At 31.7% G+C, this 24,977-nt stretch overlaps 3 protein-coding genes across 10 annotated transcripts in view; 1 reads left to right on the top strand and 2 right to left on the bottom strand.

The window, feature by feature from the left end:
- LOC122569041 (beta-1,4-galactosyltransferase galt-1) overlaps window positions 1-17,497 on the top strand; it is a 161,177-nt gene extending 143,680 nt beyond the window's left edge. For all 8 annotated transcript variants that reach the window (XM_043729502.1, XM_043729497.1, XM_043729496.1 and 5 more), the window contains 5 exons: window positions 2,800-3,005; window positions 9,293-9,494; window positions 10,332-10,559; window positions 13,746-14,056; window positions 15,317-17,497. In XM_043729502.1, the coding sequence (XP_043585437.1) occupies window positions 2,800-3,005; window positions 9,293-9,494; window positions 10,332-10,559; window positions 13,746-14,056; window positions 15,317-15,824 (1,455 nt within the window). In that variant the 3' untranslated portion in view covers window positions 15,825-17,497. The remainder of the gene's footprint in view (window positions 1-2,799; window positions 3,006-9,292; window positions 9,495-10,331; window positions 10,560-13,745; window positions 14,057-15,316) is intronic.
- On the bottom strand, window positions 16,702-19,854 carry LOC122569042 (clusterin-associated protein 1). The gene is made up of 6 exons (XM_043729505.1): window positions 19,479-19,854; window positions 19,203-19,399; window positions 18,440-18,838; window positions 18,101-18,339; window positions 17,848-18,026; window positions 16,702-17,735 (listed from the first exon to the last, which is right to left on the bottom strand). The coding sequence occupies exons 1-6, from the start codon at window positions 19,498-19,500 to the stop codon at window positions 17,467-17,469; spliced, it is 1,305 nt and encodes a 434-aa protein (XP_043585440.1). The 5' UTR covers window positions 19,501-19,854; the 3' UTR covers window positions 16,702-17,466.
- A 141-nt stretch (window positions 19,855-19,995) lies between these two features.
- Window positions 19,996-21,596, bottom strand: LOC122569043 (peptidyl-tRNA hydrolase ICT1, mitochondrial). Its single transcript, XM_043729506.1, has 3 exons — window positions 20,921-21,596; window positions 20,481-20,669; window positions 19,996-20,390 (listed from the first exon to the last, which is right to left on the bottom strand). The coding sequence occupies exons 1-3, from the start codon at window positions 21,074-21,076 to the stop codon at window positions 20,130-20,132; spliced, it is 606 nt and encodes a 201-aa protein (XP_043585441.1). The 5' UTR covers window positions 21,077-21,596; the 3' UTR covers window positions 19,996-20,129.
- Window positions 21,597-24,977: the final 3,381 nt, after the last annotated feature.

Here is a 24,977-nt window from a genome sequence, read left to right as displayed (position 1 = left end):
GTGCAATCACATAACATTTACGCTTAGAAAAGGGAAAACACCAGACATCCAACTAAATGGCGCCCACATAGCACAAACAAAGTATGTCAAATATCTAGGAATACATTTAGACACACGCCTTACATGGAAGTATCACATAAAATCAATAACAAACAGAATACGTGAAAAAATGAAGCAGATGTACTGGTTAATCAATAGAGAATCTAAATTAAGCATAATGAACAAACTAAACATATATAAAACAATAATCAAACCAATCTGGACATACGGAGTCGCACTATGGGGGATGGCAGCAATGAGTCACATAAATAAAATAGAAACAGAGCAAGCAAAAATCCTAAGGACAATAGTTAACGCTCCATGGTACGTCAGAAATGAAGATATACGAAAAGACTTAAAGATTCCAACAGTTAAAGAGGAAATCGCCAAATATGCAAAAAAGTATAAAGAAAGACTTGCAACACACGCAAATCAGTTGGTAGCTGAAACGAATAAAACAATAATAGAAAGAAGACTGAAGAAGAAGCACCCTGCAGACCTCACAATAGAACAATAAACAACCTGGAAGATGGAGTCCCGCTGGGGGTAACCATCCACATGCTATATTTCATCAAAACCCAAACTATAATATTTTACCAAATGTCCTAATGGACAAATTGTAAAATGACTTATTTAAAAATAAAAAAAAAAAAAAAAAAGTTTTATCTATTGCACAGAAACCTTTATCGATATACGAGAACAGTACCCAAGCCACATTTAGTTTTATACCGTAATTTTAGATATGTGTATAGTAAGCAAAAGATTTCTGTAATTCATTGCCACATCAACTACCTTTTCTTTTTTTTTTTCTTTTAATAATCAGAAGTTCTCGGTAATTTCTTTCGACTCATTACTCATTTTTAGTAGTATCATTATAAACATTATAAATGTTAGAGATAATTATTATATTTGTCTATAAATTACATTTTTATTTATAAGTTACGTTATAAATTATACTATATCTATTAATTGGTTACAAATCGTACATAGAAATTTTTAAAGCTTTATTTTGGTGGAAATGGAATTCGATATGATTATTATTAGTGATCAAAGTAATTACGAAAGACAATTATCATTTCATAATAATAATCGTACTACTGACTTTACAAGTGGCCTAGATCACAAATATATATGTCTCTATACAGAGATGAGCTATTTTTTTAAAATATAGAAGATTTAAGTATTCTATAAAATTAATTATAAAAAAATATTCAAGATTTATTTTTCGCTATTACTCTTTGGCGGATGATTAAGTCACATACATTCAACGTAATAGATGATGATTTAGTAAACCCGCAGGCTTACATACATAAGGCAATATCTGTAACTCTGAAGCTAAAAAAGGTCACAGTCAATAACTGTTCCAACACTTTGTATCATGGAATAGGTCCCTGACGTCCAAATATCGCTTGGAACATATTTCCCCAATCATGTAAATCAATATTTATGATTTCGTTTTGAGGTCAAATGTTCGATGAGTTTCGAAATTATGCGAGTAGAGTAATTATGGTGTGATCAATTATACCTATACACATTGTGATAGGCAATTCCCAGAAGCTATGATTTCTTGGAAGATATTATTAGGTGGTTTCTGCAATGTGTAAAAGCTTTATTAATTCATCTTTTCGTAATTGCATTTCAATTTATTTAAGCCTGTAATATTTTTCAAATAAAATTACAAGAATTTCCATTAGGAAATGAACAATTTATTTTTTGAAAGTATTTGTATAAATGACAAATATTATTCATTTAAGTAAATAGATTGTAATTATTTTTAAATAAGTAATTGAGTTTTCAATTGTATTCGAACATACTATCTAGTTCATAATATCGCTTATTAAATAAATATATAAACTGGAAATATAAACTTTAAAATCCAATTCATCGTTGTTGGTATAATTAATTCTTTGATGTTATATTAATATGTATATATTAACAATAACAAATGATATGAATACATACACTATATACATATATATATATATTTTTTTTTTTTATTGATCTACATAATCTGTCCTTTCTCTTTACGTGAAGTATTCACAACACTGTTTCACTTAACACTTAACCCAGTGTCAAAATTTTACTTTCCCTTCAGAGAAAGAGAGAAGCGACATATTTCTTTCTAACGTAACTATTTTTAACTTAATTTAGCTTTATTTAGGCGAATCGGTCGTCAAAAATTACCGAGTAACAATATTCGATAACTATCACGTGGCGCAGTATCCTTCCTTTAAACTTGGAGATGTTGCAGTAATAAATGCTCAATAATAACAAAAACTCAATACTTGTGTAAGCAGTGCTATTAAAATAATCGACGAAACGCAACTGACACGTCAATAGCAATAAAAAGTTTAACGAATCAAAGAAAAAGAAACTGTAACAAAATACCATCATAACATATTATTAACACGAGAAGTATACAGTATCAACTTTTAGCGTATATATGAATTTATCGCATATAGCTAATTACATAACTAAAACTGATATAATGAAAATAAATAGATATGCACATAAAAATAAACATGTTTTCATTTCAATAAAAATCAATATTCACTTTATTGGAAATACTTGCGTGTGCAAAATCTTAAATCCGTCAATAATAACGTACGTATTACATAACGAAACAATCTCAGAATTATGTCAAATAATAATTTATCGAAAAGTAGAGATTGGAAACGTCTCTAATTCCCTTCTACGAAATAACATCCTCGGTTAAGATACATACACAGTAGCGATTAAACGTCCTGTTGGCTTTCACAGGCTGAAGATTATATTGGATTGAAGGGCAGCTTCGACGATCATATCGGATTATTGATGCGTGGGGAAGACGGAGGACAGAAGACCGCGATACAACCGGACCCGAGAGGTTTACCGAGCTTACCACCCAACTTGGAAGCTCGTCTACCACAACTCGATCAGAGTTTGAGGATCACGCATGCCGAATGGTTGCCAGTCACGAAGACTAAGTATGTTCACGATTTGATAAGGCTTCTTGAATATTTATTGCAGATAATTATTCACGTTTAATGCCAATCGATCATTTTATTGTTAGTCTATAAAAATGTGCTGCTTACAGGTATATTGCTTTCTATTAAATATTATTGAGACTAAATCATCGTGCACGTTTAATTAATTTCTGTTAATCTCCAATTTAAGAATTTAATATTATTTTATGCGACCAACTAGGATATTTAAATTTATTAAAATTAACTTCGGTTACTTTTTACTTTCAGAAATCCATTTTTTTAAGCTGTTGGGAAGATCAACTTTTATTAATTATTGATAGCAGAAAAAAATGTTTCTTTCATGTTTTTGTAAAGAACATACGATGCACTAAAATTACGGCTAATTTTTTCGAACGTAATTAGTTAATTAACTTCTTACAGCACAATGCTAATTATACGCAAGCCGGTTTGCAAATAATCGATAATACAAATAAACGAAATCTATTTCCTTTTTTATTAATTGACTAATACTTTTTCATTGAAAATAATGATAATATGAAAATGATGATGGTAAATAATAATTAATTTTATTAAAGAAACAAGTTAAAGGCAAACAGGTTTATTTGCTTATGTTACGTATATTGTAATCTTACGTAATTAATTATTAATAAATTAATTAGTAATAATTAATCAATTCCGAAATTTTAGGTATTCGTGATGAATCGGTGAAATATAACATAGTAGATCCATTATGTCTTCATATTTTTCTTTCGTTTTTGGCCTCTCATTTGCATATAATGAAGGTTACCATGAATTACAATATAACTTTGACGTTCCCCTTCTCGACGGAAAGTCTAATACAAGAAATTCCGTTTCAGGATCCATTGATGTTTCGCAAAATATTTTATATGTGGCATTATTACCATACCCCATACTTGAGTCTTTATTTAATAACATAATGTAAAAACATGTAATTATTATTTTCTCCGCTTTTTCACATTCTCTTTCACGTTTCTCTTAATTTAAAAAAAAAATGGAAATTTTTTTATCGGAAGTAATTGTCCAGGTAGCTAAGATAAAATCTGAAAAAATCTTTGTCTTCCAATGTGTTTCTGTGTATATTATAATCAGATGACAGTTAAAGATTAAAAGTAAAAAGTAAAATATCTAAATTAAAAAAATTAAAAAAGTGTAGTTTTATTTAAAAATGTACTAAAAGGAAGAAAATAATTTTCTGAATAAGGTTCATTCATTAGTGATTGAATGTAATAATAATATACAGAATGAGTTCATTTGTTGAACTCATATTATTAAAAGTAAGATTGTGACAGGCTCCTATTGGTTTAGTTTCAATGTTTTCAAAATTTTTACGCTTTCAGACATTCTCTATTTGATTAAGTAAATTTCGGATTCATGATCATCAGATGATTGCCTTACTTCCCTTTGTTTAAAATGTCTTCATTTAAGAAATTCATCCAAGAGAACAGAAAAGGTATTGGTGCCTCTTGCTTCACCTTTCGATCTGCTCATTCAACTTTCAACATCTCTCAGAAACTCATCTCTTTCCTTGCCTCGTTTCGTTTTGACCCAGTCGATTTGGCCCATCTCTCTCCTGTATTCTTTCAACAGGGAGTTTTCGCAGCTACTTTTAATTTCTTTTTCATATTCTACAACTCTGTCTTCCATTTCTATATATTTTTTTCTTATTTGCTTTTCCTCTCTTATTGGATACCCTGGAGCGCACCTGTTTAATCTTGGTATCCATCTGATATATATTTCCTGCACTACTTCCACCTCTTCCCTTTTCTTGTAGCCTCAGATGTCCGCTCCGTACATCAGAATACTTTTGATCATCTCATTAAACATTAACATTCTCGTACAGAAATCATCGGCAAATTTTCTTCCTCCGATTCTCCGGATTCGCGCCGTTGCTGCTGTCGCTTTTCTACACACGTCTTTTACCACTTTTTCGCTTTCTTTACAGTTCCAAATCCATTTCTGCGTGTTTTCTGAACATTATGATCGTCTATTTATTCAAGTTCAATTCCGGTTCCTTTCCATCAAAAGATATCTCTAGATACTTCAATATATTTCCCACTTCCTTCTGAGTTATGGTCATGACTGCTGGATGGTACGCTGGGATGAATATTTTCTTCGTTCCTACAATAATTTCTTCTTCTTGTGTTCTTTTCAAGTAGTCGTCTATCTCCGATATAAATATTGCAAACAATAGCGAACTTAAGCAGCAGTCTTGTCTTAGGCCTTTTCTGATCCAGAACGCTCCTGTCCTTGAATTTTCCCACCTGTACTCTATTTTTTGCTTCTTTATAGATTTCTTCGATTCTTTTTGCTAACGTTAGATCCATTCTTTTACCTCTCATGTTCTGCCACAAATTTTTTTCCCGTTTACCGTTTCTAATGCAGCTTTCAAGTTTGCAAAACATATACGGTGCATACTTCTTTTTATGTTAATTCTTTTTGTTAATGCGGTTTTCGGTATGAATATGTTGTCTATAATATCCATGCAGCTTCTATCTTCTCGGAATCCTGCTTGTGGATCCGGCAATGATTTCAATATTTCTACCTCGATCTATTTTCTTAATCTACTTCCTAATTTCGAGTACAGTAAATTTGACATCCGCTGTCCATTAAGGTTAAAATACCCCCCATAATTTTTAACGTCTTTCTCACAATAACAAGAGTCTCTTCGAACCTTTAGACGATACTTCTCCTTTCCATACTTTATTGATAATTTCCTTAAATCTTTCTTTGATTTTCTCTGCTGCGACCACGCAGGCCTCGCTTTTCAATGCATTTTCTCCCGTTGCTTTCTTCTTTTTGAGTTTACCGATAACTATTCTCGATTTCTTCCTGCTTCTCTTCAGTTCCGCTTTCTTCTTCTTTATCCATTCGTATTTTCTTTATCCATACGTATCTTCTGCCCCTGCCATATCCATGAAACGATGTTTCCGTTCTGATAATTCTATACTTTTCCTGGAGTTTCACTTCTTTTTCTCTTTCTTGTATATACATACGCCTGTATTTCTTACTGGTCCTTAATTTCCATTACCTTCATTGTTTTCTCCTGTTCTTGTTTTCCTGCCTCTTCTGCCTTTTCTTTACGTAGGTTGCCGTTTCTTTGTTTCTCTTCTCTGTATTTGACTTCGTTTATCGTATCCTGTTTCCACATTACCGCTTTATTTATCTTTCTTCTACTAAGCCTGCATTCTTCATCCCACCATCATCCTGTTTCCTGGGTTTTATCGCGCTTCTGGATCTTCTGTTTGTTGATTGCCTTTTTCATCTTCCTTGTGAGGCCGCGCATTGCTCCCTGCAGTACGTCCTTTTCAAAATTTACTTTTTTCTTGTGCTTCCTCGTAAATCTGTATCCCTTCTTCATTCCAATTGTCTACCTCTATCTCTGTCTCCTCTTCTACCATATCCTTAGTTCTGCAATGTCGGCTGCGATTTCCATTTCTGACTGCCGATGATCTGACCCAATTCTTGTTTCTATTTCTATCCTTTCTACTTTATTCCACATGGCTACATTTATTATTCCCTAGTCTATTATCGAGTAGCTGTTTCCTCTGTTGAATGTCCATTCACTCGTTGTATCACCTGCTTTGTTTCCATTTATTATACCCCATTCGTTTCTTTCTCTACCATTCGCAGTAAGTGTTCTCCTTATTTATTATCCGTCTCATCCTTGGATCGTCTCGGTTTTGTATTTTCTTGTCCATCTCAAAAGAGTTCTCCTTTCTTTTCGATTCTTGCATCGAAGTCGCTTCCAATTATTGAGTTATCAATTTCTGTCTTCCGTTAACTCTTTTAAATCTTCTAATGGTCTCCTTTCGCCAGATCTGTTATGTGCGAATTCCATCATCGTCGGATGGATCGTTCTACCTTGTTTGCGCTTTTCCGATCTGTCGCTTTATTCCTATGAACGTTCCACCTATTGCTGTCGCTTCTATTTTCGTTTTATCTTCTTTTGTACACCGTGTCACCTAAACTTCTGTTAACCTATGTTCCACTTCTCCCCAATCTGTTTCTTTGAATCCTGTTTTAGAAAGGTTTACTATATCGGATTTATTTACGTAATTCCACAAATCTTCGATCCTTTTCGTAAATCCAGCCACCTGGCAGGATAATATTTACAGGTTTACTCTCTCGTGTTTTTCTTATTCTTTTGATTTACCCTGTTACGTTTTTATATTTTCTTATCTTTCTTTATCTTTTTCTATTCGTGGTTGAATTTTTATCTCCCTAGTCGGCCTAAACGAAAGCTTTTCTTCATCTTCTGCGTGAGATTTTTCGCCCTTCAAGTTTTCCCTCCAATTCCATTCGTTCCATTTCTTCTTATTTTCGACATTTTGCTATTTTTACTACTTTGCTTTGTATGTTTCTCTCTGTCTTTGTTTTATCACTTCCTATATGTACGTATTTTCTTATCTCCCAGTTTCTTCTCATTTTCCATTATTTTGATTCTGTCTTGCCACTCTTTTGTTCTTGCTTGAATCACTTAACCATCTTCTATCTCTCTTGCTCGTACAACCTCCGCACTAATTTCCAATTTGCTTCTTAAAAACTCTTCTACTTCCTCTTCTGTTAAGAAATGTTAAGTTGGTATGATCGCTAGTTCCTACAAGCTAAGTTGGTACGACTTCTAACGACGCTCTTTCGTTTTAGGAGTCGACCACGCGTTAATTATCTGAGTGTATCCAGTATGTTTAGACGTTTTGTACGAGGTGGCGAAATATACAAAGTATAATAGAATCTGTGTGAATCTATTAAAAACCAGCCCCAAACTCTTAAGGGGTTAAATAACATCTTCGAGATCCTTTCTTCCCATCCTCATGTCTATTCCTTTCATTATTTCTTCTTTTTCTCCCTTATTTCCATCGTCATTTCTATAGTTTTCAGCTGATTTTCCAAATTACTCATCTTCACTTCTGTTTCCGCGATATCCCCTACTGCTGTTTCTTGTAACTTTACTAGTTGTTTCTCCATTTCTATTGCCTCCATTTCGCTAGCTTCGTTGTTAATTCCGAGCTTTCGAGAATGTTCAAGATCAATTCCGCACAGCGTACCTTGTTGTTAACCCTTTTGGGCCAACGCACCGATGCAGCTGATCCTTCCACTACTATCGCGACTCGACTATTGCCCCGAGAAACTTCCAACGTTCGCGAAAATTCTTTACGTGTAAAGCCGTGATTGTACAGAAGAGCAGTAAGCGGTAAGCGGCAGAGCCATGGAACAAATGACGGCCGAGCGATAGAAAATTGATCAAACCTATAGATTTATTTTCGGTCGCTCTGTCGCTATACCGCTTAACGCTCTTCTGTATAATCACGTCGCTAAATGTCGAGACGAGATTGTTTTTAGTTCACGTCTTTATACGTGGCTGAATTTCCCGTAAGATCCCCTATTCATATATATTTTATTATAAAATAGAATTCAGTTCTGGCATGAAAAGTCTTGAAATTATATTTAAAAAAGTTGTTAAGTAAAGAAAACTAGAGGAAATTAGGACAGAAAAAGTAGTTTCTCTTGCACATTTCCTTTATTTTTCTTTATTGCTTTCACTGTTACACGTTTCACAATAATAATTTTTATGGTAATCTTATTTCTCCCATAAAATTTTACGATTCCGTGCGATAGATTGTGATAGATTATAGAGTATTACGCGTAATTATACTAATTTACTGTTACATGCAGTGGCTTACGAGAGTACTCAAACATTTGTGGACATTTTTTATGATAATATTATATGTATTATACGGAACATTTTCGGTAGCATTGTAACGAGAGCCAACTATCGTGATTATTATCGATAAGTTTTGAAACAAATCTGAAAATATGTGTAGAAACTATAACAGATTTAGTGCAAATTTCGTGAAAATTATAAAAGTATTTAAATAGTCAATTATTTATTATATGAATAAGCCCTAATATTAAGTAGAACTATATTTAACACTTACATACTTAAGATGACTGACTATTCATGATATTCCAATCTTTTATTGAATATATTTTTATAGTAAATATTTTCTAATAACTTCAATATATATACATTTTCAGGTTGGTTTCAAATTTTATCGATATAGTCATAGCAGTCGTGTAAATTTTTTTTTACAGTGGTAATAAGATTTCGAAATGTTTTATACGACACATACAATATACATGTTATAAAAATTTGCTATGTTATAGTGCTCAAATACTTTCGCGAGCCAGTATAATTATATATAGCAGTGTCATTATTAGAGTTGATCTGATTCTAAAAGAATGATATTTCTTTTTTCAATTCTCAGATTCAAATTCTTTGTATACTCAGCGTACTTCGATAACAGGGTTGGTGGCACGGGCGCACCAACAGGTAAAAATCAAGGAATGGTTCGCATAATAAGCGCAACAAAGACAAGAGGACCAGAGCGCGTTTGGTGTAGACTTTGGTATCGACCAAAGGACGGAGGCAACGTAACAACTTCCGTAACGGTAGCTGCTAAAGTGAAGGTGCGTTAAGCAAATGAAGAAAATGGAAAATAAACCGTAACGTGTATAACGTTGCCTTTGGAACAAGATCAATTATTAAAAAACAAATAGAACAAAATATACATAGCATGGTTCGCAAATCAGTCAGCACGATATTTTTATGCCGATATTTTCAGATAATTCAACGAAATAATGTTTTCAGTGGAAATTTATTGGTATCGAGAGAAGAATTTACTGATGTAAAAGGAGAACAATTTTTATATTGTTTAAAGAGCGCCGTGTATTAGGTTAAACAGTAAGCTCGTTCGCTTTCTTTTGAAAGAACGCGTCAAATGTTATACTTGTATATAAAATCTATTTGATCAAAAAGTAACTTATTTATTACATCTCTAAATTCGCCCGAATACGATCAGAAAAGTATATCGTGCTATATAAAAAATACAAAGTGAGTGCCGTTTTGTGCTTAAAAAGTGACACATCTGAAATCTCTTTTTACATCCGTAAATCCTCTGTTTGATATCGGTGAACTGTTGTTCAGAATCAGCTGAAGTATTTTAAAAATCAAAAATAAAAGGAATTGAAAAGAGCCAGCGAAATTAACTTCCATAAAAGTAAAATACCGTAGCATGCAGATAGAAACTGATGCTTTACGTTACTTTGCATAATATTCATCCTTTTTTTTTTCTTAGTGTCTCGAACCAGTTTTTACTCACCCCATATGTTGGGTAAATTAGAGGCAACACACTTCGACTTGCTCGTTGCTTGTAATTTCCGTTTTCCCAGGAGAAAGATCGTTGACGCAAGCACGCAGCATGCTCTTCGATAAAGCTAAAATGGTTATCGTGATCGTTTTGATAGGTGATCAGAGAAAATTGGAACTTGAAGTACAGTGCCTGCTTTGTGATTTGCCCGCTACCGAAAGATTCGCCTACGTCTGATAGAGTACCGGAAACTGTGAGCGTTGTAGCCAGGCTCAAAGCAGCACCGACGAATCGTATCCTCGTACAGAATCGGCCCGAGACTAGGACGAAGGACAAGGAACTGTTGGCCGTTTGCGTGAAACCACTACATTACGATTACGACAGAGTAAGTTCGAAAGGTACATGTTGAGAATTCATTTGACCCGTTGATTGTCACGCAAATTTTATATACTTCAGGCTAGCAAACGCCATACAGCGAAATACGCTGAATACATCAGAAAATTAAACTCTTGCAAATTATAGTATTATATTTGGCAACTTCTTCTAACAATGTTATCGAAATCATTCTCATTGTTGAAAATTTGTTAGCCCATGGAATTTATTTTGATCATTCTAAAGGATTTAGTATGTAAACCGCCTATAACCAGCGTTACGATCAACGTGTTCAAACTGTAATGATTTCCGTGCTGAGTTATGTTTGGGACTTGCAATAATTTGCATCCTTACTAAGGGAGCCCTTAGTTTTCTTATCCAAAACCTTCAAACCGAGCCCAAAGAATAAAACGACTGCAGCTTAACCTAATCCGGCTTAAATGATTTGTGCGTAAGAAAGGCTTACAATTGGGGTAGAATTACAGTGAGTAGTGGGATGCGTGTTCTGACGACGATCTAAAAATAAAGTATGAATTTACATGAATATCCGCAATCTATTCGTAAGAATCTATTTATTTCTTTACTTGTTCTTTTATCTGTTTATTTGCATTTGAATGATAGTTTAATCAGAATAAGCATCAACTGCAACTACAGCTATGGACGGTACATAGTATAAATACAATGTGACAAATACCAAAGGGAAGCTAAAGGATCAAAGTCGCAATAAAGTCTACTCGCGCAATACGTTCATTGTTCTCAATCCTCAAATCATTGTTTAAAAGTCAATAAAGAGAAATTAATTTTAGTCGATTTCAGTTGTTGGAAATATGAATATGATATAATTTATTTCTAATAGGAATGGTAAAGAATATAAGATCCACAAATACAGAAATGATTATATCGAAGGTACTAGAATTCCCAGTGACAAATCAAATCATCTTCCACGGTTAACGAGTTAACCTATTGGACCAGTCTATGCAGTCTGCCCTATGCAAATGACAAGATCGTTTCATCGAACGAGACTCTATCATAGTCTAACTGTTTAACTTTTCCTTGAAGAACTGCCTTCTTTATTTCGTTGTAGGTGGTAATTACTTTTGATTAGAAGTTGATGGCGTCGAGTCACGACAAAAGCGTGCTTAACCGATAGAGTATGGACGAATGAATTAAGCCTATCGTTCACTTACCTAACAACTTATGCATTGGGCTAGCAGTAATTGTTGCACACCTAAAGTACTAATACGACTTTTGGACAATTTAGATTAATTAATAATATAATAATAAATGATATAATAGTAAATAATAGTAATTTTATGTCCTGCGATTGATGTACGAAAGCTCTTGATCAAATAGATTCTTCGTTTTATAATCTAAAAATGCTATTTTAACCTTCTATCTGTATACTGGATCGTTTTCGACCGGTAATTTTAAGTAGTTTTTCATTTTATATCTTTATATCTTTGTTTAAATTTTGCTTTGCTTAAAGAAATTAAAGTAACACGCAATAAAAACTGTTGAATGATATTCTGGAAACTTGAAAGAGGTAGGTAGCGTTCAAATATTTTCGTGAGCCAGTGCATACATACATGTATAACAGTGCACTAACGTATAATATGTTAAAACTTGTTTAAATATCACTGTTAGAATATAAATTGAAAAATCTATCTGACCGAAAATCTTTTCACAGTATTGTACGTATAGAAAATAAAAAAGGAATGAAAAATGTGCTCAAACTACGAGAGTAGCTAAAGTGATAAAATTGGTGAAATTATTGTTATATTACATTATATTTTATTTTTATCATTAAATTTTAAATGTCCAATACTTATGAATGCAGGTATATTAAATATTGAAAGAACGTCTACGCATGTGAATTCCTAACTGATAACAATAAAAATAATAGAAGAAGATGATACTGAATACATAAGAGTGTATAATTAAGAATCTATATCTATTATCTTTTCATTATCATATGGATAGTACAATTCGGCTGCCAGCTATAGAATAATTACTTCGTTGCCATAATGCGAGCACACAATCGGTGTATGTACATAATCGTTACCTGATAGGTAAAATATTCATGTCGAGAATGCTGCCACTGTCAAGGCGATACAAAGCAAGATAGTATGCTGTTAAATTTGTTCAGATTAATAAAATTACCTTACTCAAACGATTTAAATTTAACCAACTTTAAATCAGTTTACCGATGCAAATCCATTATCTACTTGATTTGAAATATCCTTTTAGGTTTCTACGTTGATTCTTATTAATCAAATCTTTCGACTTCGAGTCACCTGTATTCAAGTATGTAAATACCATTTGCCAATGTGAACCTGTTATTTTTCTTGACTAAGAGTGGCTTTACAACGTTTGGGTAAAATTGAACACACCTTAACTATTCTTTAACATGAAAAGAACAACAGTTGCTAAATAATATAATATTTTCTCTAGTTACGTGCTTGTTGATATTGGCTCCTAAAATCCAGCCCACTCTAATGGTATACTTATACCACTTTAGGTATTCGTTTTTCAATAGATACTCAAACAAAGTCAGGTTATTTGAGTGCAAAGGATTTCACATTAACACATTTACGTGTTCATTAACATAGTGACTTAGAGCAAAATGTTCACTATAGATCATTTAGTCCTTATGCCTTTGTATAATATATTTAATAATACAGTATAAGTTTAATACAAATCCATATCTGAGATTTTTTTATTTTACCAAACGTGTCGGTTACACGCTCGTTTATTAGGTTGTGTAGGTTAAAGTTAAATTTAAATTAATCTTCGCTGTATTATATTACGCTGGTAGCAAATGTGTTAAGGAACTTGACTTATACGAACACAATTTTGAAGTCAAACAACTTCATTAATCTTAATCAGAATTTATAAATGTACGAATAGGTTTCTGGACAGTTATCTATTATAAAGTAAATCTTGCATGAAATTTCAAACGCTTTTAGAGTTTGCAACGCTTAATAGAAACGGTGGACTCATTTATATTTAAAGTACATATAGCAATATGTAAATTGTAAATATACAGGGTCTAACTGAATGAGGTGTACAAGCATTCATGTGGACAATAACTGAATTTTACGATGATTAAATAAATGAGAAAAGAAGAAAGAAAGAAGTAGAAAAAACCTGCTACTTTTAGTCGTGACAGTAAAAATGTTAATGAGTGAAAATTTTCTAGGTGTTACAGCTAATAGAGTTCATTGAGTTATACAGACTGCTTGGCGCTAGCCATGTGACTCTATACAACGACACGGTTGGTACGGAGGCTGGATGTGCTCTTAAGTACTACGAAGCTAAAGGTCTCGTGACCGTGTTACCTTGGCATCATTTGGACATGATTTCGCAGCGAGAAATTCGCACGGAGGGATTGTTCGCTGCCCTGAACGATTGCCTTTATCGATCTATGTACAAATACGAATACGTAGCGTTGGTGGACCTCGACGAGTTCATTATACCGAGGCACAACGACACGATCATTGATCTCATTAGGTAAGAATTTGTTAATTTGTTATGATTAAATTTGTGGTTATTTAATTTCTTTATACGTAATGTGTGAATGTGCCAGATGTTTAAAACTAAATTACTAAAATTTTGAACAATGATTAACTAATATACCATCGGAATGAAATGTAATTTTATACAACTGCGTTCTTCTGGTCATTTTCAACTCAACTATATGTTTCTAAAGTATCTCAAACTCAAACAAGACATGAAAAGTCATGAGTTCTGATTAGTATGCGTGATCTTTTGTTACAGCATCGTATTACATATTTTCTTAATCTATTACAGATACCTTTTAGAGTAAAATTGAAACACATATAAAAATTTTTAAATAAACTAAACTAAACTTAAATGAAGAAATCTAAGAGGGAATATTTAATTACAAAAAAATAGTTACTAATATAAAAACAGATTGGTGCAAAGATTCGTTTTTCACTTTCATAACAAATATTTTGTGTGTGTTTCTGTCATTCAAACACAATAATCACATCTGTAAATTATGAATCGTATGAAATATGTAGGAATATTTGGATTGAAAAAGAAAACACTCTATTTTAGAGGAATTAAAGCATTAGAATTATTACAAGACAAACTTCTTCAAACTCTCAAATCATATTGGTTTTAATGAAATATACAGATAAATTAATAACTGACAGCATTATATAACGGCCTTTATGTTACAATCAAATATATCTAAAATATTTTCAATATTTTATTTCACAGTAGTTTTACGATATTTTTTGATACAAAGTCTTATACGCGACTCTTATCGATATCCGTGTACCCCGATTTATAGACGAGAGATTATTGCTCTATATATTTGTTATAATAATCTAATTGACTCAATTGCTTTTTTTAATAATATGGAGATACTTCAAACATATCAAATTCAAATTTATACGTATAAATATTATATATCCTAGATACGTACATTATAATATCGTATATGTACATATTTTATATAAAATTCATGTAATTTACTCATTAGTTGACATTCTTTTGCAATCTTAAATGGCATCATTATTTAATCTTCGACGACGCAAAGAACTATGTGCATTAAATAAGTAAAATTTATGTTTCTACTAACTGCAATAAGTATTTTAATATATTAAAAAATGATACTTCAGCAACATTGTTATAAATAGGCATATAAAGCAATAATTTCTCGAATATCGTGGTATTCGAATATCGATAAGAATCACTATATTTTTTCAATTATTGTAAATAAAGATAAAAATTTTATTTTAGATGGATGAGCAGTCGTACAAATACAAAATCCACCGGAGCGTATTCCTTTCAAAACGCATTCTTCTATCTGCAGTGGGTGGATGATCCTTTTGTGATGGCCAGTCGAACACCCATAGAGGCAGGTTTGATTACTCTGAAGAAAACCAGACGTAGAACAAAACTGCATCCGCACAAGCAGCGCTCGAAGTATATTTGCAAGCCGCAAGACATTGTGGAAGCTGGTAATCATTTTGTCTGGGAATTTATTCCGGGGCATGGAACTCTGAACGTTCCATCGGACGCCGCAATTTTGCATCATTATCGGGTCTGCGAATTCGGCGGCGATGATTGTATAAAGACTCAATCGGTAGTCGATAGAACGGCCTACAAGTACAAGGATAGACTGGCCGAAAACGTTGGCAAAATCTGGACAGACCTAAGCACCGATTGTTCGTTACCAAAGTTAGAACCAGTGCCAGCGATGACGCCGCGGATAAAAGCAAGCCCTGTGTTAAAATCGGTCAGGTAGCGAAAGACTATTATCGATACTCTTTGGGATATTAGTAATTTTACTGGTACCCCAAAGGTAGCAAGAACCTATTTCTATAACTACGGTGGCCCGTAGTTTTCCTCCAGCGAAATCCAGTTTCGACTGAGAGAAGAGAATTGCAGAAAAATTCGGGATTTATGGGGTACCATAACACGTTTTTTCTACCTTTTGCGGTCCATGCCTGATAAATCTCGTTTTGGAAACACGGAGAACGGTGCCTGTTTAACGATGAGCCAAATGATGAAATGAAGTGTGGTAGCCGGTAGCATTGTGAAAGGCGCGATGCTCATTCGAAAGCTGACGAATAATATTTTTCTACGTGAGGAAGACTCATGATCGATCGGGAAAGTACTTACATGACGAATGACTTTCCCGAGCGATCCTGTATCTCTTACGCTATGGTGCTTCTTTCACGATTTTATACGGTATTATATTTATGTACGAGTTTCCTTTTCGTTCGAACGAAGCCGAGCTGCATGAAACCGACTACCTACATAGTAATAGGAATGTAGAAGTTACCAAGCAGGGCCTATGTTTACGGTCTACATTATCGGCTATAATGTAAGATATCTGATATTACATTGTTGTCTTGTTGATACGTTTCTCTTTCCTTTTTTTGACACCTATAAATCCGCACAACGTATAAAGAAAAACGTACGCATATCCATAGGATCAATACTTATAGTCGTAGTTTATGTATGTATAATATGTATCTAGAACATCTAGTATTTAATCTGATAGTAAACGCGTAGAATGCGAAATGTTTTTAAAATGCCGTTTAAACATAGTCGATTTATATCCGATCGGTTATTGACACTACGAAGAACGTTTCAGTTCTAGGAAGAATTCGTTCGTCTTTTATCATGGATTAATAGTAGTTGTGTTTTATTAGTTGCGTTTTACAATTTTATTTGTTGCCGAACTGCCTGGCGAATAGTTTTTATCAGCCCTTTAAAGTGATTTCAGAGAACGTTGTTACATAATAGGAGCTACATTTCAAGAAAAATGTGATTATTAATTGTGCTCAGAATGGATGCAACAAAGGAGGAAGTATTACGGTCAGCTAGAGATAAGAGACTACAGATTTGAGCGTTATGACAATGAATATTGCAAACTGTTTCTATTTCTTTCATAATGTCACATTTTTTACGCGCACATACATTTATGTATATATGTGTATACACTGAAGTGTACATACATTTACGTACACAACATGTAGGATAGATGAATACGTACATGTGATCGGTGCTAAGCCACAATCAACATGCCGTTTCGTCATGTTGATAAAGTTAATAAATATTATACGACGACAATATGTATTTTGATTCCCTTGAAAATATATTTCGCAAATATAAGTCTGGAGTACATGTACAATTATATGAATAATTGAATTTCAAATTATTTAACACGCGTATGTCATATATATACAATAATTGTGTATATATATATATATATCTCTTAAGTATTTTTTACCACCGTCAAAATTATTCGATCACGACGACTAATAATATATTACCTTTTATTGACATCTATTTACAGTTATTGTAAAAATGTGCGTATAGAGATCGATAATTACATGGACGGTATATTTTGAAATTTTTGTAATTGTTTTTTGTAATCGTTAAAAATCCTCATCCGAATGATCTAGCTTACTAACGGCTCGTTTTTCTTGTCCAACCTTCAAATCAAAATTCCCAATTTCTGGTCCTCCTACAGAGTCTAGAATATCATCATCATCGTCGTCATCGAGATCACCATCGATTAACAAATCACTGTCACTATCTAGAGAGCCACCACTGTCATTTGATTCTTGAATAGTTCCTCTCTGACGTCCAGACATACTTCCGTAAATACGACGCTGTGATATTTGTGTTCTCGATGATCGACCAGCTATTGTATTATAAACATGTTTTAATAATTATTATATTAATTTTGTTAAAGTTATTACATATTATAACAAGCTTTTAAAAATGTTGAGAAGGAAACTGCACTATATTTTTACCTGATTTCAATCGACTAGTTGGTGTTGTTTTCTCAGTATTTTGTTTTTCTGTATCAGCGAGAGGAGGTGGAGGCTCTTGAAGATTAATAGGTAATATGGAATCATTTCCTTCCATTATACTTTCAAAGTTAGCGTCTTCTGCCCTCATTTTTTCTAATTGTTTCCGTGTTGTTTCTTGCCTATTATGAGTTGGAAAACATTATATTATATTTTCTGCATAGTAAGTATTAATTTTTACTATTTATATATGTACCGTCTTTCAAATCTTTCTTGTTCTGTCTTAGCTGCATCTTCATACAGATGTTCAAGGTATGCAAGATAACGAAATTTTTGAATGTAGTCATCATATAAGACTCTCAATTCAACTTCAAGTTTCTCAAATTCCTCCATGAAAGCTGGGCGTACCTTTCTTAATGTTTGCAATCTCTTTTGGTTTCTGTCAAGCTCTGCACGTCGTCTTTCAATTCTTGTATCCAAACTTTGCTCTGTGTCCTTTAATTATTACAAAAATTATAACAGAACATTTAGATATTAGAGAAATTACTAAAGAATATTTTAATGTTCCAAGAATAAAATGACGAGGTAGTAATACCTTAACGTTCTCAATTTGTTTTCTGGTATCAACAATTTCTTTATGTACATTTTCTATAACACTTTTCAAGGCCATCTCAATTTCTGTGATATCAAATTGTCTAGCAACTTTTGAGTTACGAATCTCTCTGAGGTCAACTTCACGACCTAATAAGTCAAAAAGTGATGCACCAGTAACAGTCAACTGACTAGCTAACTGCCTAGTTGATTTCAATTCATTTACTTTATTGGAAATGTCAAAACTAACTGTACTAAAATTATCATCAGACATTATACTGTTATTAATACTATTATTTTGTGCATCGTATAGTAATGTGGCTACTTTTAGTAATTCTTTCACAGCATATCCATCAGCTTGGTATAATTTTTTTGTATTTAATTTGACACTTGTTTTTAAAGCCTGCATTAAAATCATTTGACAATGATAAATTTCAGTATAAAAATATAAAAACAACATAGTATAAACAGTACAATATTAATTCATTAAAAAATACAAATATTAATTTGCTATTTTTATTTTTTTTATAATTTCGTTAATAAGAAGTTGATACTTCCAGAGAAACTTAAAATTAAAGTTAGAAACTAAATTAATTGAGTATCTTTTCTATACATGCTTAAAAATTAAATAATAATGAAAAAATAAACATAGATGGCAAAAATATAAATTATAAAATTCAATGACGAAACATTTTATTTTCATATAAAACTAAATATCACATATAAAACTAAAAAAATTAAAATTTGCAAACTGCAAGTTCTATTACCATAAATTCAGCAACTGCACGTATTAATGAAATACGCTCTTCTTCGGTATTATGCTCACTAGCTATATCTGCATCTGGGTCAAATCTTTTGAGTAGCCAAACAAGAATTTCAGCAACCAGTGGAAAATTTGGCAGTCGAAAATTTCCAACAGAAATTAATCTAGGATAACCAAGGACTCGCATCATTTCCGTAAAATCTATCAAAAAAATAAATATTATTATCGTAAAAGCATACGTTATATTGTAACATCTATTTAAAAAAAGATTGTTATGTACTTCTCAAGTCACGAAACGACATTCTTCTTCTAAAGACAAGTTTCAAATAAATCGCAATACTTTTCGTCGGTTTTCCACGTTATGTTTTGATTTACGTTTTGAGCACGTTGCCAAGGAAACATGAAGTTTCATACATTGTATATGAAAGTGTATTATTTTTCTTTGAATCGTAGGCTCAAAAGAAGGCCTATGTAAATATTACTTAAAATTTTGATTCATACATTTTTTCTACTTCTGTTGTAACCAATACATATCAAAGTAAGAAATTTATTTGAAATTATAGTAACTAAATCGTAATATATCAATGTTTTTAAAGAATTCCAAGTTTATATAATGTAATACTTATTTATATATGTACATATGAATAATGGTATATATCGGTACTCAATATTTACATCAGAATGACAATTATTAATTAATTGAATTATTTTTTTCAAATGTCGATTAAATATAGATTTAAAGAAATGAATAAAAATTAATAAAAGTCAAATTAATAAAAATTAAGAAAGCCATCATCTAATATTAAACATCTCTAATATTCGAAGTCATTACTGTTATAATAATACATACATATATTCTATGATTACATATTTTGTATTATATTTCATTTATTGAAAACTATTTTGTTCACAACATATAACATAAAGAAGATTAAAAGTCCATAGTAGGAGCTCCTCTAGATTGTTTGATTTCAGAACGTCTTCGTTTTTCAAAAAGCCTTTGTCTTGCTGCTCGAAGATGTTGTTTTCTTTTCATTTCCAAAGTTTCAGGAGGTATTTCTGATGGTGGTTTTGCCACTCTCCATATTATTTCTCTCAATTTTTGAAGAGCGTCAGCTAAATTTAATTGTTGAGATCTTGTTAACTCTGACTTGATTATTAAGTAACCGTCTTTAGATAATTTATTTTTATACTGTAATGATATTATTATTTAAAACCTTTCTTATGTGAAATTAGTACTTATAGCTGTAAAATTTGTTTGTAGTTGTGAAAAATTACAAACCTGTTCCAATAATTTATTTCTAATATCCTCTGCTAGCCACGTAGCACTTTCTACATGCAACCTTAAATCTACTTTACTATTTGTGCGGTTTACATGCTGTCCTCCAGCACCGCTGCTACGACTATAGGTGATATCAAGTTCTTTAATTGGTATATAGCCATCAAATTTAGCATTTGAATCATCAGGAACCTGAGAATGTTTTGCAATTATATAGTAGAAATAATTCTTAAGTATAAGCCTTTATATTTCATAACGTATAAGATAATTTTAAAAAATTTTTCATTTAAAGATACATATTAATTTTATTTTAAACATAAATATAGAAAATATTATAAACAAGGATTTGAATAAATAATTAAGAGATTTCGTACGTGAAATCAACAAAATAAAATGTACGAAATAGTAGATTATAGTACGTTAATAAATTATAATAAACTTACAAAGGTTGGCGTGAACAGTTTTAAGTTGCTTGTAGGATATAGCTTATCAAGAGAAAAAGCACTTTTGTAAGCAAGGGCTCTTCCGAGAATACAAAATTGATTATGCATTATATCTGTCTTAAAAATTCGGGTCCACTGTCTGCCGACAATATTCATTTTGTCGTTCCTTTAAATTTTTAAATCATAACATAACCTATACCGCGGTAATAACAAACGTATCATCTGAACATTGCTACTAGCGCTACAAGTTCCAGAATCGATTCTCACAAAAATTCTTTGTAATATTTTGATATTTTGATTTCAATATATGTTAAATAGTCAGTGAAAGATGTTCTGTTTTGTGCCTATTTAACGCAATATTAATTTGATTTATTGTAAAAAGTGGTTAGTGTTCTGTTTATGCTGATTATAATAAAGCACGTGGTAAGATATTTCAAGTAAACAACGCCAGTAAGTTTTTCAATGTCTCAGTACTTTTTATAAGTTAAAGTCAATTCACTTTAATTCAGTTCTCAATATCATGCTTCAAATGTTCTCGCATCAATAGGATAATCAGGAATGATTAATTTAAAATGATTTAGTAATATGCCAAATACTTATTACAATCTCTTGTATATATGTACACATGTATTGTAAGTATATATACATAAGTATCAATATACAAGGTAAAACTATAAAATTTTACGTAAAATAGAAATCAATTGAGAGAAATAGAAATCAATAGCAACTAACAAATAATAATGAGTAAATCGACGAATTTCGAAATTTGAACAACTCTGTCTTGATGCTTTTACAGCCTATATTATCCCATGGCACTGTTACATTTAAATATTACTTCAATTAAGACAGTTTGAAGCTTCCTGGAAAGAGCTGTGTCCAGAGGAAAAAGATTTCCGACGTTTCGCCAGCATTGCAGCTGGTTTCAGGATGTCGCGTTAATACTTGGAAGATAAAGTAGCATTAAATGTAACAGTACCAAACGTAATGTGAATTGCGATAGGAAATGGACAATTAATATGTGAATTAAGACCTCTGTGATTTTGTTAAGAAACACTTTTGTTTTCGAAAAATGAAAGTAATTTCAATTACTAAGTGTTCATCATTATTCATTTTTTAAACATCTCAATTAGGCATTATTCTTTTCCTAGGTTCTAAAATTGTTGGAATAACAAACTTTTTTTTAAAGATAAAATCTCTCTTGCAATTTTTATTCATAAGATTCTAGTTTTAAGATTAGTTAGTAATCTTTAAAAAGAGAAACCTCGAAAGTAATGTTTCCAAAACTATAATTCCTGCAACATATTAAATATTAAATAAGTATATTCCAAGAAAATCCTTACAAAATCCATTTCATTCATTCAATGCGTATAAAATTCAACAAGCACTTTTAAACTCACAATACTATCAGATAACGATATCAATAGCTGCCATCGCACAATCATTCTCAATAATATTTAAACTTTGGGGCACAGTCGTTTAATTTTTAAATTGTTCACCTTCCGAATAACGAGTCCATTTATGCGCACAGTCAGAAATGTGGCAAAATTTCATTGGTCAGCAGTGTTCATGATGATTCAATCGAACCAATTCTTGAAAAAATTTATGATAAAAGTTTATTCGTGACTATGTATGAGTCGATACTGCTGATAGCATTGACACGAAATTGCAATTATCGTAATGTTACGCGGACGACGTGCGTTTATATATTTATGATGCGACTATTCGTATAAGTGTTGTTGGATATTATTTGATTACACGTATGTACACTAACGTCCATAAGTGTGGTTAGTTTAGGAGTAACAGTAGATTCTTAAATTTGATGAAAGCGTACAGATGAATGATGAATTAATTAAAAGCAGTATTTACTATCTTTTTATGGGACTGGTAAAATATGAATTTAGGTTGGTTATTAAAGGGCATATAGCAATAATATATGTTACTATTTAATATATATTCTACTACACATATTTGCTATTTAAATAGTATTAATTGTATCAACATTAGAAATCTTTCTATCAGTTTAGAAGATCCTTCTTAATCTGACTTATGATTAAAAAATCTAGAAATCTAAAGATAAAAAGTTTACCAAGTAAGAAGATGATTTTAGAAGGTTTGACAATTACAAACACCAGCTTTACTACGATACTACATATTACATTTAAAAAATTAATATCATCGTGCCATAATGTTCTTATATATTCTATTGTACTCTATTGTATCTTATATAATCTTATAAATCTATTCTTACATATGTAGTTAAGGTGATTATAAAGGTGAACGGTCATAATTTGATTTATCTGTAATTTTAGAATTAAAATATATCTTGAATTAAAGAATAAGCAAGTTTCTGGATATTTTTGTATGGTAGTGTGTATGTATTACCACGTATGCGATTTAACGTTCTCCACTTGTGATTTTGTCTAACAAGGAGCATCCGATAGAACGAGCAAATAGAGAAGGAGTGGACGAGAAGGAGAAAAAATGGAAAGAAGGATTACACAATTTGGCGCGTAACCACAGCCTGGTGGAACGCGCATGCACGTACAAGTGCGCGAATATGCAATTTATCTCGTATGTGTCGCGTGACGGCTAGATTCTATTTTATAGGCGACTGTGTAATTCATGATATGGTTGTCAAATAAAATATCTTCGTGCCACGCGAATCTAAGTGGCTTGCGAATCTGCTTCGCGTGTTTCATGCATTTTGGTGTTGATTGTTTCAGGTTTAATGAGGAATTTTGTAAATATTTTATCTTCTAGGTTCTTTTCTTTTTTTCCTTCTTCAAATGTTGATTATTTAGATAATTAGTTGATTATTCATATATGGTTTATTCCTCGAGAAGAGAAATAAGAGAAGAAGTCATCGTACGCAAATTAGGTATCAACAAAAATCTTGATCCTATTAATTTATTAACCGAATTAGAATATAGAGGACAATACATAGAATACATAGCAGGAATTTCATAGATCAATTTTGTTGTTTTATTAGTCTCACATGCAAATGGAATTATATAGATCTTTAATAGAAGCATTCAATAAATTTGAAACACGTGTAATTGGAAATTAGTAAAAACAATTGGAAAAATATATAGCGAAAAAACAGACATTTTTGTACCAAATCATTCTGAAAGGTGAAAATGGCATCCAACCAATATTTCAAATGATTTCAGAAAAGCATGGTGCGAATCTAATTATACGTACAAGATCGTAAGTTATGGGACAACAGTGCCTCCAGAAGTTAACTGTGATCGTTCAATGGCGCCTGTAAATTCTGCAAGCTTGGCTTTCAAGAAACGCAATATAAAAAAATTTATTTCTGGTTGCTACCACTGAATTTATAATACGATCTTACAATATCAACTTTAATGTAATATAAGAGTTGATATTGTTCACTTAATTAAAATTATTCGTAGTAAACATGTGTTTAACAGTAAACTTTTACTTCTTAAAATCAAGGATTCTTTTGTAACATGTATAGGAATAATGTACCGTTCATTTTCTGTTTGTAAACGTGGATCGCGCGAGTTTAAAAGTGCGGGTCAATTACTGCACAGATTAAAAAAGTAGTTATGAATTACGATTTGAAAAAGTGAAAAATATTATATTTCTTATGTTCTTCTAGATTAGATAGAAAAATTGTATAATATAGAATATTATGTAATATAGAATATTATGTAATATAGAATATATAATATAGAATATAAAAATTATGTATAGAATATATATAATAATAATACATATAATATATATACCTCCTGGTCAAAAAGATAGCCCAGGTGTGCTATCTTTGATTTCTCAATGACGCGTGTAAAGTTTTTCGTCTGTAACGTATAATATCAAAACATTATGAGCTCATAATATGCGGTTCGTTGAAAATAATTAAAAATATTATGAGGTTTAGTATGTAACAAACAAAATTAGAATTTAAAAAATTAAAATTAAAAAGAAATTAAAAATTATAAATTAAGAAAATAATAATCAATATAAATTGTAACTAACAATAATTACTTATCAAACATATATACTTATTTAATAATGGGTACATCCCCCTTTATTT

Source organism: Bombus pyrosoma, linkage group LG7 (genome assembly GCF_014825855.1).
Source record: "Bombus pyrosoma isolate SC7728 linkage group LG7, ASM1482585v1, whole genome shotgun sequence".
NCBI classification, from domain to species: Eukaryota; Metazoa; Arthropoda; class Insecta; order Hymenoptera; family Apidae; genus Bombus; species Bombus pyrosoma.
This window is presented reverse-complemented; position numbering and strand designations above follow the sequence as displayed.